The 14605-nt window shown below is 45.5% G+C and overlaps 1 protein-coding gene across 6 annotated transcripts in view; it reads left to right on the plus strand.

Annotated features, from left to right (window-relative positions):
- BAHCC1 (BAH domain and coiled-coil containing 1) overlaps positions 1 to 14605 on the plus strand; it is a 124684-nt gene that overhangs the window by 94803 nt on the left and 15276 nt on the right. For 5 of the 6 annotated variants that reach the window (XM_072112511.1, XM_072112510.1, XM_072112513.1 and 2 more), the window contains 10 exons: positions 787 to 2499; positions 4912 to 5014; positions 5127 to 5335; positions 5609 to 5767; positions 6103 to 6293; positions 6376 to 6754; positions 8703 to 9530; positions 13332 to 13519; positions 13605 to 13741; positions 14256 to 14366. In XM_072112511.1, the coding sequence (XP_071968612.1) occupies positions 787 to 2499; positions 4912 to 5014; positions 5127 to 5335; positions 5609 to 5767; positions 6103 to 6293; positions 6376 to 6754; positions 8703 to 9530; positions 13332 to 13519; positions 13605 to 13741; positions 14256 to 14366 (4018 nt within the window). The remainder of the gene's footprint in view (positions 1 to 786; positions 2500 to 4911; positions 5015 to 5126; positions 5336 to 5608; positions 5768 to 6102; positions 6294 to 6375; positions 6755 to 8702; positions 9531 to 13331; positions 13520 to 13604; positions 13742 to 14255; positions 14367 to 14605) is intronic. The other variant, XM_072112515.1, reaches the window with a different exon arrangement.

The raw sequence follows: 14605 nt of genomic DNA on the forward strand, positions 1-14605 counted from the left end.
GAACGGCGAGCCAACGTATTCTCTGTCTGATTGGAGCGGAGAGTGAATGAAACGCATCAATTTTTTTAAAATTTGATGCCCAGGGCCCCTATTTACTTTAAAGGGGTTGGCCACTTTACCTCATGTATTTTGTTATGTGTGTGGGGACAGGAAATGAGGTAATTTACCAATATACATCTAGTAATAGTTCTGATCCAATTTCTTGATATGTAAAGTGAAGCCTCCTGTCTTTGATCTCATCAGCCAGAGATTCCTGACCATAAAATGGCCGCAGGTGGAGGGTCATGTGATCTCTATCTGTCCTTATGGTAGTGTTCACAAAAATAAGATTTAGGTCCTGGCAGGGGGATTGCTCATGGGTCATGTGATGTCTATCTGTCCAATAGCAATCCCCCTGCCAGGACCTAAATCTTATTTTTGTGAACACTACCATAAGGACAGATAGAGATCACATGACCCTCCATCGGCGGCCATTTTCTGGCTGATGAGGTAAAAGGAGGATTTACTTCACATATCAAGAAAGCAGAGCAGAAGGCAACCCTTACAGGAGATGTAATATCCGCCATATTGGTTGTCACTCAGCTTCTATAGCTCGAGGGGAAAAATGTGACTACTTCATTAAAATTTTTGCCATATTTGTTCATGGTTTGAGTCTGAAATTGAGGTTTAGTTCATTTGAAGTCATAAGGGCTTAGCTGCAATACCACACACAACCTGCAGACTTGTATAACATTTTGATGTCTCGTGTCCAATTTTCCCTAAAATCATGTCTCTTTCTTTTACCAGATAATTTCTATTTACGGAACCTTCCAGCCCAGCCCACCCTCCTATCAGCCAATCACAACTTCCCCAGCATTGCAAGGGCAGCTCCTGGTCATCCCATTGGCTCCTGCAGCCGGGACAGGGAGAACAGCCACATGCAGAAATCTAAGGACAGTGAACGTTATTTGGGCGGCACCGACTTGAACAAGGAGAAGATGGGTAAAGGGGACCTGAAGGAGAGGCACTTGGAGGAAGAGGGCAAGGAGCGACAGAAATTGGTGTTGCCCATGTCTATGGACAGTCATTGCAAGGAGGACATGCACCAGAGAGGATCGTGTGATAACCGGACCAAGCATCTGAACTCTTGCCTAATGACCTCAAAGGTGCTGAATGGGGACCCCAGTAAAGCATTGTTGTCCAGCTGCACTGTTGGGGCAGGGATGCCTCGTCAAAGTAGCCAGAATCGATGTGCCAAAGACATGAGATCTGATCGGTCATATCCCCAGCATGAGCCCCAACAACCTTACAGCGAGTGCCTAGAGCGGAGGCAGATGCTCCACCACTCTGTGTCCTACACTGTCCCATCCAGTCTCCCCAGCATTCCTCCTCCGCTTAACACCTCCACTGGCTCATTCCCCTGTCTGCAGCTTCATTCCAACGCGGACGTTGTGTGCTCATTGCAGGACAAGTCGGGCAGGGACCTAAAGATGGGCAGGCCCACGCTAGTGCCTTCCGTGGGGCACTTCACCGACAAAAGCCGGCCTTTTCAGGTGAGCCAAGAAAACTGCCATATGGACAGAGGTGGAGATGGAAAAGACAAGGGCCACGACATGAACTCTGACTCCCACCCTCCTTACGCGAACACATTCTCCCACTTAAAAATCGAATCCAAGGGGGATAGAAGGTCGGAGTGGCCGCAGAACACAGCCACCAGGATCAAAAACATGGACTTTGCAAACAGTGGAAATTCAGAGACTCTTATGCAGAAGGGCATGGATAAGGCTTCGTATTTTGACATGCACATACCACAAGACTGTCCCCGTCCTAATAACCAAGATGCACATTGTGTAAAAACCAGCCAGTCCTGCTGCACTTTAGACCGGTCCGCCAAGGACTCCCAGGTGCACGGTAGTTCTCAAAAAGTTGCAAGGATACGGCACCAGCAGCATAGGCCGACTGATATGGAGCAAACGGGAGGTGGCCAGGATGGAAAAAGAAAGACCATTGAACTTAGCTCCTTAGGCTACAATGGGCCACATCTGGCCCCATGGACAGAACCTCCCATGTCTATCGGTGAGGACAGAAAGAACTCTTACCTTGACCCCTTTAGCACAAGTTTACAACAGGCTGCACTGATGACTCCAGGCCCTCCTCTGAGCCAGGAGATGCAAGGCCCCACAGACGAGGTGTCTGCCATGAAAAACCTGCTTAAATACAGCAATCAAGCACTTATTGTGGGCCAGAGGACCCCCTTTGTGGGGTTGGGGAACATGAAGACCAGCTGCTCCCATCAAGAAATTAAATTTCATGGAAACAACAAGTGCCAGCCTGAACAAGAGCGGATGGACTGTGCCCGGAGCCGGGAGAACGACAACTCTCACGGAGAAGGGGAGGTCAGGCAGCCTCCCGTCGGGATTGCTGTGGCGGTAGCGCGTCAAAAAGACACCAGCAACCGCCACGAGTCGTCTTATGGTTCAGGTTCGAGTCGACAGAGCAGGAATAATGTGTCTCAGAAAGGTGGGTTCAATCAGAATGAAAAAACTACTACTGTGGCTTATATTGATTTATGGGATAATCTTTTGGGGGAGATTTATCAGAAGTGTCTGAGAGCAGAACTGTTCTAGTTGTGGATGGAAACCAATCAGAGCTCAGATTTCATTCATGGGCCATTACCTAACACTGCCTGTAGAGAGCTAAGAGCACAACAGTGTTAGGATAATCCCACTAGCACTTGAAGAAACTACAATCCCACAATATAAATCCATATTGAACAGTCCTGCTACTACGAACAACAACGTTTGATTGGTAGTGGCCCTGGAGAGCTGTGCTAATATTGCCTGCAGAGAACTAAGAACACAGCAGTGTGAGGATAGGCCCTTAGAAGTTGCAACTGTGTAATATAAATCCACATTTCACTGTCCTGCTGCTACTAAGAGCACACATAAACATCGGTATGGTAGCAGTTCCCCAGCTCCATTACCTAGCACAGAGAACTGAGAGCACAGCTGTGTGAGGATACACCCATAGAAGTCGCAATCATGGAATATAAATCCACAATTCACAGTATTGGTGCAACTAACAACAACAAACACAAATGTCTGATTACACAAGTCACCAGGGACAATGCCTAATTTTTTTATGGTCTTTGTGGCCCCCTTGGATTTGGGCAGGATGAGTGGTGATGGTTTGTACACTCAGCATTGTGATCTGTGTATACACTGGTCTAGGGGAAAGTAAAAGTGTGTCTTGTGGTCCGATGAGTAAGAGTACAGACTGTGCACCAACACATGACTTGACTTTGGAGTTGTGACTCATACCCTCAAGATCTTCACTTTGGTGGGAAACTCTTATCTGGATTTGAGAGTAGTTAATCTGAAGACAGGCCGGATAATCTACCACTCTAGCGGTGTCGGATGGCACTACTGACACCCAAACCTTTACTTTGTGCCAGGACCCGGTGCCTAAGTTAAGAAACTTGCTAAATCAGGATTTGCACAGAGGATTCCTCTAGGAGGAAGCATTTTGTGAGTGGGAGGCAAGAGGTTCCTGTCTGATGTATGGTGAGAATGACGTCACCTGGTGGTTTGGGGGGGGGGGACACTCCGAGAAGGAGGGTTTAGGGTGTTGGCAGGAATCTAATATCCGGGGTTACCAGAAGCCCTTGGCTTACTTAGAACACATGGCTTTCATTACCCGGCCTCTGGGCCAGTCTCCTGATGAGACATTGCTTCCAGAGTTGTCTAGTCGGCTGGCAAGACCTTCAGAATTAAGATGTTAACCCCTCCTTGACTTGACCTCTTGGTGCAATGCAGAACTTGGAAGAACCTTTTATACTGTTAGGAGCTGCCCACCAACTCTCAAAGAGGTTTTTCCCAAACCTTGAGGACAGAAAACTTTTTCTATTTTTCCAAAACCACTTGACGTGCGTTTCATAGTTTATAGACAATCGGTCATGGACACCTTAAAGATACAGAGAGAAGCATCATCTAGTTTTGTCTTGAGAACTTTCCTAATATTTAAGGGCTCCATGACTGGTGGTCTAGGAACTGTGAAGACCAGTAGTGGACTATAATGTAGGTGGTTTGGGCAGTAGTCTGGGGCCCAAGCCATCTAGAGCAGAGGTGGCGAACCTATGGCACGGGTGCCAGAGGTGGCACTTGGAGCCCTCTCTGTGGGCACCCAGGTCACCATTTAGGACTCAATACCTTCTCCTGAAGTCACAGGCAGCACAGTACATGCCACATTCAGCGCTATTTTAAAGTGACTAGAAGTGCAGGAATAGCAAGGAGCTTTTGACATTGCTGTATAATCATTGTAGACTCTTCTCCAGACCTGTGATTGATCCTGTTAAAGGACCTTGGAGGGAAACTACAATAATAATCTGAATTTCTTCTTCTTTCTACTGCATTGGTGTCCTCAGGATGCCAATATGTTTGAAACCTGTTACTTTAAATTGGCATTTGGCACTTTGTCAAAAAATATGTGGCTTTTGCTTGAAGTTTCGGCACTCTGTTCCCAAAAGGTTTGCCATCACTGATCTAGAGGGTCCCAACAAATTTTATACTGAGAAGGATCTTCACCCATAAAATCCTTGTACACCTTTTGGTGCTCTATATGCACATGGAGGTCCTCCAAAGGTTTCTAGGGAGAAGGGACCCATCCTCTGTTTCCCTCATTTTAGTACCATATGTAGAAAGATTCCAGGCTTGAAGAGGCTATAATATTCATAAAGCCCAGGGCCCATATCGGTCTTAATTTGTTCCTGGTGAAGACCACGTCAACACTAGTGTTTTTTGGAAAGTAGACTAAATCCATATGGAAAAATATGCTATTCTATGTAGAAGTCAACACCTTCTCGGTAGAAGAGCTGATTTGGTAGACCTGAAAAGCCTATTGTGTATCCACTGACCCTTCTCATTCTTTTTGCAGGCTCTGGTCGGTCCATGCATGTGATTGACCTGGATGCAGAAGAAGAGCGAAACCGCCTTTGTGACGAGAGGCTGGGGATCCCTGGCAGAGATCTTTTAATGCAGTGAGTAGCTGTCAGGTCTATACAACAAGCTCCCTGTTTCTAGATTCTCTAGGAATGTGGACGCCTAATCCTGTTTCACACCTCTCATGTCCAATTTTTTTTTTTTTTGTAGAGAGAACAAGGACCTGGTTGAGTTTGCTAGAATCCATCCTTCCAGCGGTTGTCCTGGTGATCTGACTCCTCATCTTATGATAGCAAGCGGTTCCTCTCTCCAAGCCAGCCAATTAGGAGCCGACCCTACACAACATACGCACCCAACCCATCCCCACTGGCTGCCCAGAACAAGGAGTCCTTCCATATGGATGGGTGGCCCCTCATACAGTGAGTATGCTCTTATCTTGAAGCCACATTGGTCAATGTGGGTTCTTTTGGCATTGGGGCAGTGTGTACCAGGCTGACCGTGCTGGCATGTACTTGTTCAAGATGTATGCACTCAAAGAACACTGGACCTCCAGTTAGAAGTCCAATAAGAACTTGGCATTGAACGCCATTTGGATGTCTCTCTTGCCCTGGCAAAGTTTCACATTTTTATATAAAAATTATAATTTAAGTCCTCCAAGTTTTGTAAACTGTAGCTAATTTGTCTGCCACCAGGTATTAGTCACCCAGCTTTGCATCAGAACCTACCCCCAGGATTCCCCCCATCTATGCCTAGTGCCATGCAACCAGTGTTCCCCCTATCACAGGAACCTCCTGCCCAACTGGTCATTCTACCTCCGGAGCCCTCTCCCCACACTGCTCCACACTCTCTTGGTAAGTTAGAAAGGGCAATGCCTTCATGAATTGTCTCCTACAACTTTTGAATTCTATTGTGTTGGCGCGACGTGTGCAACGGTGCCATCTAGTGGCCTAATTGGCTAGAAAAATTCTTCTCTCTGTTGCAAATTCTATGTGTGTTGTGCAATTTTGTTCTTATAAATTGGCTCATTTGAGATAAGAGTACGGGCCAAGGTCAAAGATCTTGCCATCTAAGGTCAGAGTTTGGATTATATATGGTTTATTTATGTATTTATTAGTCAATAAATACAATAGTTATAATTGGACGTGGTGGTACGGACTGCTCAACATTTTAATTTGTGCTTCCGCAGCTGATGTCATGGATCAGGCGTCTTTGTGGCCTCCGATGTACCCTGGCAGAGGACCCGCCTCTCACCTCCAGCACCCAGGACAGCTCCCGGTCTACTCACGGTCACAGTTTCTACGGCAACAAGAGCTTTATGCCCTGCAACAGCAAAGGGCGGCCCAGGCTCTAGAGCTTCAGAGGCAAAGCCATCTTCAAGTATGTCACACTAGAGGTCTTGTGTTTTTAATGATTCCATTGCACACATAACGCAAATGCAACATCTCGCTTTCTTCTGTAGAGAAAAACCGAGGATCATCTGCCAGAGTCTGACGACCCACCAGAAAAGGCTGCAAAGCCCCATAGTAAAGCAGATGCCTTAAATACTTCCAAGAGCCAGACCCCACCCAGCCTGCTGCTCCCACCACCGACTGCCCCCGCACAACCCAAGCTTTCACCCTGCTCACACTCGCCCGCTCTACGGCCTCCGTCCAAATGCCCAACGCCCCGGCCACTGGCCCCATGCACTTTACCGGCCTGCCCTGACGGCAGCTCCGCCTTGGTGCCCAGCTCTCCGGCTGTCAGCCCTGTGCCCGTTCAAAGCTCCAAGGGGAAAGAGGGAGAAGATCGAAGAGGAGAAGGGCAACCCCCTAGAGACTATCCCAAATCACTGGAACCAGGTAGGTTCTCCTTCTTCATGGTTATTATTGGCATTAAAACGTTTAACAATAGCTCCAAGGGACAAAAAGAAAAAAATCTGAAGCGGAATGGGAGGAGGTTGGGATCTACACATCCCGTTTAATGAGTTGCAGAGCTATTGATTGCCTTTTAAATTAAAAACATATTTGCATGCCGCAAGGCCCATTTGTCACCGCGTCTCCTCTGCGTATGGTTCCAAAATCTGCTCCCCTCCGCTGCAGGCTCTGCCAGCCCTGAATCATTGCAGTGTATTCCAGGCACAATCAAACACATATGGAGTTAAAATTAGAGGTCCTAAAAATCCCCACTCTTCGAATTCTGGGAAGAGCCGCTACATGGGTCCCGAAGCCTCATTGGCTTGGGATCACAGAAGAATACAACCTACTTCAAAAGACCGGGGCCATGTCTTAACCCCCAAGGTTATGAGTCACGGATGTCTCCTTGAACTGTTCTTGTGAGAGAGGCTAAACCGGTGGAGTGATATTCTGTTCATCTGGCCATGCTGTCAGGAGGGTGGAAGGATACCATTAATAACCCAATGACGATGAGCAGCCGATGAGGGGAGGGGGCATTGCCAACTTCGGGCACCTTCAGAGCCTTCTCAAGACAGAGTGATAACATTTATTTCCTAGTCCTCAGTCTGTGTCAGCTGCATAAACACCCAGAAAACAGCCAGGGTAATGAGTCCCGCTGGCTTCATCCATCTTCTGAACCTGTCTAATCCACCCCCCACCCACCCATGTCCATCTATCTCCTCCGCTTTCAATCACTCACCCTCCCTTTCATGCAGTCTCTCACTTCATCCATCTAATGCTTGGTCTGGTCATGTCTCTACTTTTCTCTCCTTCTATCATTCCTCTCTTTTTCTCACGCTCGCATCTTCCACTCCATTTCTCATTGTCGCCCCTCTCTTTTTACACCTCCCACGTCCTCCTGAATGGTGCCTCTGTCCGGTGATCTAGCAACAAGGGGAAAACCCAAGAGCTTTCATGTCATCAAATTTTTCACGTTATTCGTCCCGGCCCCTTATTGTCATTCGTTTTTTTTTTAGAAATTTAATTTTTTCAAAGCTTGACTTTTGCACTTGGCCTGTGGAGTTCCACAAACCATATCTAGAGACGTTCTCTTGGGTTCCGTAGAGATGTCAGGGGTTAGCCGGTTTAATATTTTTTGACTGTTATGTAGACCCTATTGTGGTTATTATTTCTTAATGGGTATGTCTTCTGAATGATGGTTACCTACCAAATTGGAGGATCCGGCCCTGTGACTATCACACGAATGTAGATTTTTTTTTTTTGGTAGTTTTAACTTCATAGTTGTATCTTTTTGTTTTGTTTTCTGTCATCTAACATGGGGCAGTGCCTGACAGGGCAACTAAGTTTAAGACCAGAACCATTCCGCAGGTTACTGACAAGAGTCCTAGGGCCACAAGAGTCCAAGGTCCTGGAGGCAAACTACTATTTTACGGACATTTTTGACAATATATTAGAATGTGTGATAAGTGTCAGATAATATTTGCATGTAGCTCTCTACGGTGCTGGACCCCAGGAGTGTGATTTGTACCAATGGGCCCTAAGCATCCAATGTCCAATGTTGCTCATCTCTCATCTAAACAGTGAATGATATCCCACATGTTCCTATTACTAGTGAAAACTTCTCTGGTAGGGCCACCTTTTGGAGAAGACCAACCATGATCAATGGTAGATTTTCAATCCTTAGTACTTAGTATGTATATGTTGGACCTCCTCTTGAGAGACAACCCTTATAGATAAGTTATATAGGTTGCCGAGGTACCTAAATGTTGTATTTAGGGGCTACTTTTTAATTAACATTGAAAAAAAAAAAGTTGGCCTCTTCAACCTTCAATATCCATCTCTAAATTTTTTTTTTCTTGGTGTATTTATGGATTTATATTTTTTTGTTTCCTAGATCTGCCTCCTGGATATACCTACCCAGAGGTTGTCCAATCTTATACCTCTCCATCTCCCCACCATGTGCACTCTGCGGACACTGCTGATCCTGAAACTATGCAAACAGCATCAACTGCGGCCGAACCTGAGCAGTCCAGGACGTTTACCCCTTCCAAAAAATCCCCCTGTCCTGTACCAGTTGCAGGGGACTCTTTGGAGGACGGCCAGGAATTACCTCGCTTAGGTGAGACAGATTTAAGCGAGATTTGTAGCCAAGAGCCCCAGGTCTCCAAGTTCCAGGAGTGTAAGGAAGACATGGCTGGTGGGAGTCTAGATGAACCGGAGACTAATGTGGAAGAGAGAGAACGTGTGGAGTCTCAAAGTTTTGAAGAAAATGAAGAGAAGGACCTAAGCGAGGGTTGTAACACTGAGGGCACATCCGCTGAAGAGTTGCCAAACATTTCTCAGGAGCCACCTGAGGCTTCAGTGATTGTGGAGGAACCAGATGACAAGGCTAGTAGTGATATAGATGAAACCCTGTTACAAGAGGTCAATAATGACCTGGACTCTGCTGATGTACAAGCTGAAGAAGAAGAAGATGACCATCTGACTCCTTCACAACCTTGTACACCAGCTGAAACGGACCATCACAAATCCCTCTATAGTCTGGATACCCTCATAGCTGCCAGTATCTCCCTAGGAGAACTCCCTTCCCTCCAGGAAGAGGAGAGTTCCTTCTCAGCTGCCGACTCTTCATCCATCCCGACAAGCTCAGGTATTCATGGGATTGCGCTGCTCAGCGAGTTAGCAGATCTGGCTCTGCAAGACCAACGGCAAGACGAGAAAGGTAAGCCATACTCGTTTATAGTGTAAGATTATCAGCACTTCCAAGATTTACCACTAGCAGTGTCGGACTTGGTTTTCTTGGGCCCACCAGAGAAATCTGGGGGCCCACTCTTCATAATCCCCCAGGAAATATACTGTAGCCTTCAAATTGTGTTGTTTTCTGATGGACCTATGGGGTTCAGTATTGGGGTGAACCAGGGCCCACCGGAGGATCCTCTGGGACTCTGGTGGGCCAGTCCGACACTGACCACTAGGGTTGTCAATGTTATTCAGCATGGTAGTCAGGTACAGCTTGCCTAATTTAAGGCTAGTCCCCCACACTTAACCTCGACTTATTCAGGCTTCTATGTATCCGCACAAGCCCACCATTCCATCAGGACAGGAATATGGTATTATTTTGCCAGCAGAAGCAAAAGACCCCGCCTATCGCACTCATATAGGGTATTCTAAATTGAATTTAGCAGGTAATAACCTCCTAAAGGAAGAAGAAATGGAAAAATATACACAATTTTTTTTTTTTTTCTAAATCTATTAGCGCCCCTGACCTCCGCTCGCTAAATTGAATCTACTGCAAGCGATAGGGGGATGGCTCGGCCTGTAGGATGGACCTCTCGTGACTGAAGTCTACAGCGTACACTAATTATTTCTAATAAGGCGTGGATGGGGTTAATAGACACCCTTTGAAGCTCTTCCAGGAGTCTGTAGGGAAAAACCGAAGGGAAGGGTTTTCTATACTAAGAGCAGTTAAAAGCCCGGCATCGTATGCACTTAATTTCCCTGCAAGCTCAGTATTGTCATCTCCTGAGAGATTATTAAACCCAAACACTGCAGCCCAGGCCTCTAAGAGCAATGCGCTAGTTAATCACAGACTCTTACGCTCCACAGGGACCCCCCCAGCCCCCCGACCTTCCCCTCCAAAGTCACTTTTTTAGAGCAGCCATTAAGAGGGAGGATTTGATTTCCTAGTTCAAGCAAATAAACACACTGCAGCGTAGACGTGTGCCGCGATACCGTGCCGCCCCGGCCAATGTACAACTAACGATTTATTTATTTTTTTAATTATAAAATTATATTTGCTTTGTTATATTTTGTATTGCTTTTTTCGAAGGGGGGGGGGCTCAGTTGTTAAAAAAAAAAATTCCCGATATGTGCCATTTATCTAGTGGTGGCTCCATATTTGTTTTGTTGGTTGGTTTTTATTTTATTTAACTTTTTTTTTAGTTTTTAACTCTATGGATAGTGTTAATTTAATTAGGTTTTATGTTGGATGTTAATTTCATGAAAATTGAGGATAACCTGAAATAACTCGAGTGGATTAACTGTACTTAAAAAATAAAAATACCCATAAAGTAAAATGTTGATTTGACTTACGATGAGGTATGATGATATTGGTGGCTACATTGGGGGTCATTTACTAAGGGCCCGATTCACGTTTTTGGGACGGGTTAACCAAATTTTTCCGATTGCTCCGATTCCCCCTGTATTGTCCCGGGATTTCGGCGCACGCGATCGGATTGTTGTGCTTTGGCGCCGGCGTGCACGCCATGGAAATCGGGGGGTGTGGCCGTGATAAAACCCGACAAATTCTGAAAAACCGCTGCATTTTTTAAAAAAAAAGTGTTGCTCGACACGCGCTTACCTGCACCCAGGATGGCTCGGTGAACTCCAGTGTGTTCCGATGCTCTTCAGCGCAGCAGCGACACCTGGTGGACGTCGGAGGAACTGCCTTAGTGAATCCCAAAATCCACTGCAGAGAACGCGCCGCTGGATCGCGAATGGACCGGGTAAGTAAATCTGCCCCATTGAGTTACGTGTATGATGTGGACCATACAAGGTCTAGTTTGCTATCGCAAACCACAACAGTGGAGTCTTGTAGGGTCTGACGATGGGTGTGATACAAAGGTTGGTGTCCACCTTTGACTCTTCATGGTCACTTTTGTTGACTCAGATCATTGATACGCCCCCTTTATCTAAAGGTCGAAAACCTCCTTAAATATACTAAAAATTACCATCTACCAAACTGTCCAGTCCCCTAATTAGTTGGTAAACTGGAACAAACGGTAATTAGCTGCTTGTTTCTTGCCGTAACCTTGTGCTTCCTATTGTTGAAGGACCAAGTAAGACGTTCCTCAAGTCTTAACCCTGTCGCTGCCCGTTGGCCCCCGCATAATAATCGGGGCTTCTCTAGTAAAGCTGTGGCCAGGCTGATGAATTATAAAGTAGTATGTAGTGTAATGGGGGGTGATAATTAGCTGCATATTGCCGGCCGGCCCCCTTTGTGTGTCTGTCATGGGAGCCATCGGAAGTGTGTTGTCAGTTGGAAGACAGATGGGCACATGTGCTGGGCTGCGATATTGCACAGGAAGCCATACTTAAATAGGGCAATGTTCTCCCAAGTAGCTTTTAGTATCGATTTGCTTTTGCCATCGTGGATAAGGTAATGCACGGAAATGCAACCACATCAACCGTCTGGTGTCTGGAAGAAGCTTCTGTGTACGCGCTCGCGGGGGCATCTTTACAGGGAGCACTGGCAATAATTGGCAACGTGCTTGGCCCGCGGGGAGTTGCAACACCTCTCCTTACACCTGTTTGTTTGATGGAATCGTTGCGTTGTGTGCGGGGCGTTGTAATGGCTCTGGTTTATTATCATACAAGGAGCTGCAGGATTTATAACCTTAATACATTGAGCACATCCGCAGGGCGGGGGCATGACTTGTGTTGTGCGCATATTTCAACTATTTTTTTTTTTACAATTGTTATTGTTGATACTTGATTCTATTTTGAGTTCTAGTTCTATTTTTTAAAATAAAACTTAAAAAAAAAAAAAAAAAATGTAAACTTTTTAAATCTTTATTTAAAGAGGTAGAGATGAAGGGGGTATGCACCTCGTCAGATGCCCTTCTGGCAATATGTGCAGTGAATGGAATTTTTTTTTTATCCATGACCGGGAAATTTCTTTTATTTAAAATATTTTTTTTTTAAATGTATTTAAAAGAAATTTACCACCAGGATGAAGGATTGTAAACGAAGCGCACTTACTTACATGCAGGTGTGTGTCCCCTTAGTCAGGATCCACTCTTCTTCTAGCTTCTTATGCCCTTGTTTTTTCCGAAAAAAGGATTATAAATTCATGCAAATGAGCCTACAGGGCTCCTGGCTCAATTAATATCTATGGAACCTGGAGCACCTAGCACTCATTTGCATAATTTTTAAAGCTTTTTTTTTGTATAATTAAGAGCATAAGAACCTAATAGAAGAGCGGATCCTGCCAAAGGGGGCACATACCAGCATATGTAAGTGTGCTTGTTTTACAATCCTTCATCCTGGTGGTATATTTCCTTAAAATTTCACTTTTAATACTACATTGCCTTGGCTTCCTTCAGATCCCTGGCTTAAAATAAAGTTCCTGCCTTATTAGTTTTGTACAAATTTAGCAATTTTTGTTACTAGAATAACATTTATCATCTATTCAGTAGGACCAAGTCCAAAAAACTCTAACAATTACCATATCTGCTGTACCATATTCCCCCATTTGGTGCTCATTGATAGTCCAACCCATAGACTCCAATCTCCCATTCTTGTGATCCTTGAAGCCCCCAGTGGGTTGGACTCTCACCAATTTCACTATTATTACTGGTTGGTTGGATGATTACTTATTACTGGAACTACTATATTAAGATGCCGCTATCTAGAACCTATGAACCTGATGCAGATTTCTATTAGTTACGTGTAGACCTCAACAAATTTACTCAAATTTTAGTTTTTTTTTTTTATTAACCAATGTTTAACCTTTTTGTTACAGCTACTGAGGACGATTTGGTTGTCTCCGATCTTCAAGTTTTTGCAACCATCGCTGCTGCATGGTCTCTAGCCGAGGCTGATAGTCTAGAAGGTGCTAAGCCAACATGTCACCTTAACTGCTGCCCGAAACAAGCCCCTCGTGTCCGCCTATCACGCCGGACGTATAGCTGGACACCTAAAACAAAGCCAGTAAGTGAGATCTCCTGTTTTTTTTTTATACTTCTTATCCATTATGTATTGATGTAGTATCACAATGCTTCTTCTCCACCCTTAGGTCTGTCCACTGAAGGCTGCCATTGACCACCTGGACACCGAAGAGGTGGACATGAGAATGAAACTGGCGGAGATCCAGAGGCGATATAAGGAGAAGCAACGAGAGCTGGTGAAATTGCAGAGGAGACATGATCATGAGTATGTGGATGTTTTATAGATCTGCTCTTTTATACCAGTTATATATATATATTGACATGGTCTGGGGACGGTGAGTAGAGATGAGTGGACCCGATGTTCAAGCTACTGGATTGGCGGCCGAACAGCCAAACTGGCAAATGAACGCCTCTAACAACTAGTCATGGAGTACCCTCCTGGCCAATCACAGCCATGGCTAGTTGCGTTCATTTGCCGGATTGGCTGTTTGACCACCAATCCGGCAATATGTCCAGGTCAGGAGGCCAAACTCGAACATCTGGTCCGCTCCTCTCTAATGGTGATCTTCAGTGTTTTTTTTATATTCGTTGGTGGATTGAGCCATAGTCAAGTTTACACCTATCTAATGTGTACTTGTTCTTGGGCCGACATCTGTTTAACTGATGTTGGGTTGGGAATTATTGGGCTTATTCTCTTAAGCAAGAGTTCGAAGAATAGTGGGAGGTGTCTTAAATTTGTGTCTAACAAGACACTTCTGATTTGGACTTTCCGTTTACAGCAAAGATGAAAGTTCTCGAAGTCCAGTTCGACGAGGTCCGGGAAGGCCTAGAAAACGCCCTCATTGTCGTGCCCCGTCTTCACATCGGCCGTATGAGAATAAGAAGAGCAAGTAAGTTGGCTGTAGACCTTTTATATATTGGTCCCATAAGATGTGTATCCTTCTGCTAGGTTACCCAGTATAGACCCAGTATAGACCCCGAGGACTGGATGGGTTTAGCTTCTCTTGGGATCCGTCCACTTGTCTTCAGATCTCCCCCTTCTGTTTATCTCAGGGCAGAGCCACTTCTACATAGTATTGGAGTCGTGTCTGAACCTGCCTGTCAGCCCTTCACTTCTCAGCACAGGTCC

Source organism: Engystomops pustulosus, chromosome 6 (genome assembly GCF_040894005.1).
Source record: "Engystomops pustulosus chromosome 6, aEngPut4.maternal, whole genome shotgun sequence".
In the NCBI taxonomy this organism is placed as follows: Eukaryota; Metazoa; Chordata; class Amphibia; order Anura; family Leptodactylidae; genus Engystomops; species Engystomops pustulosus.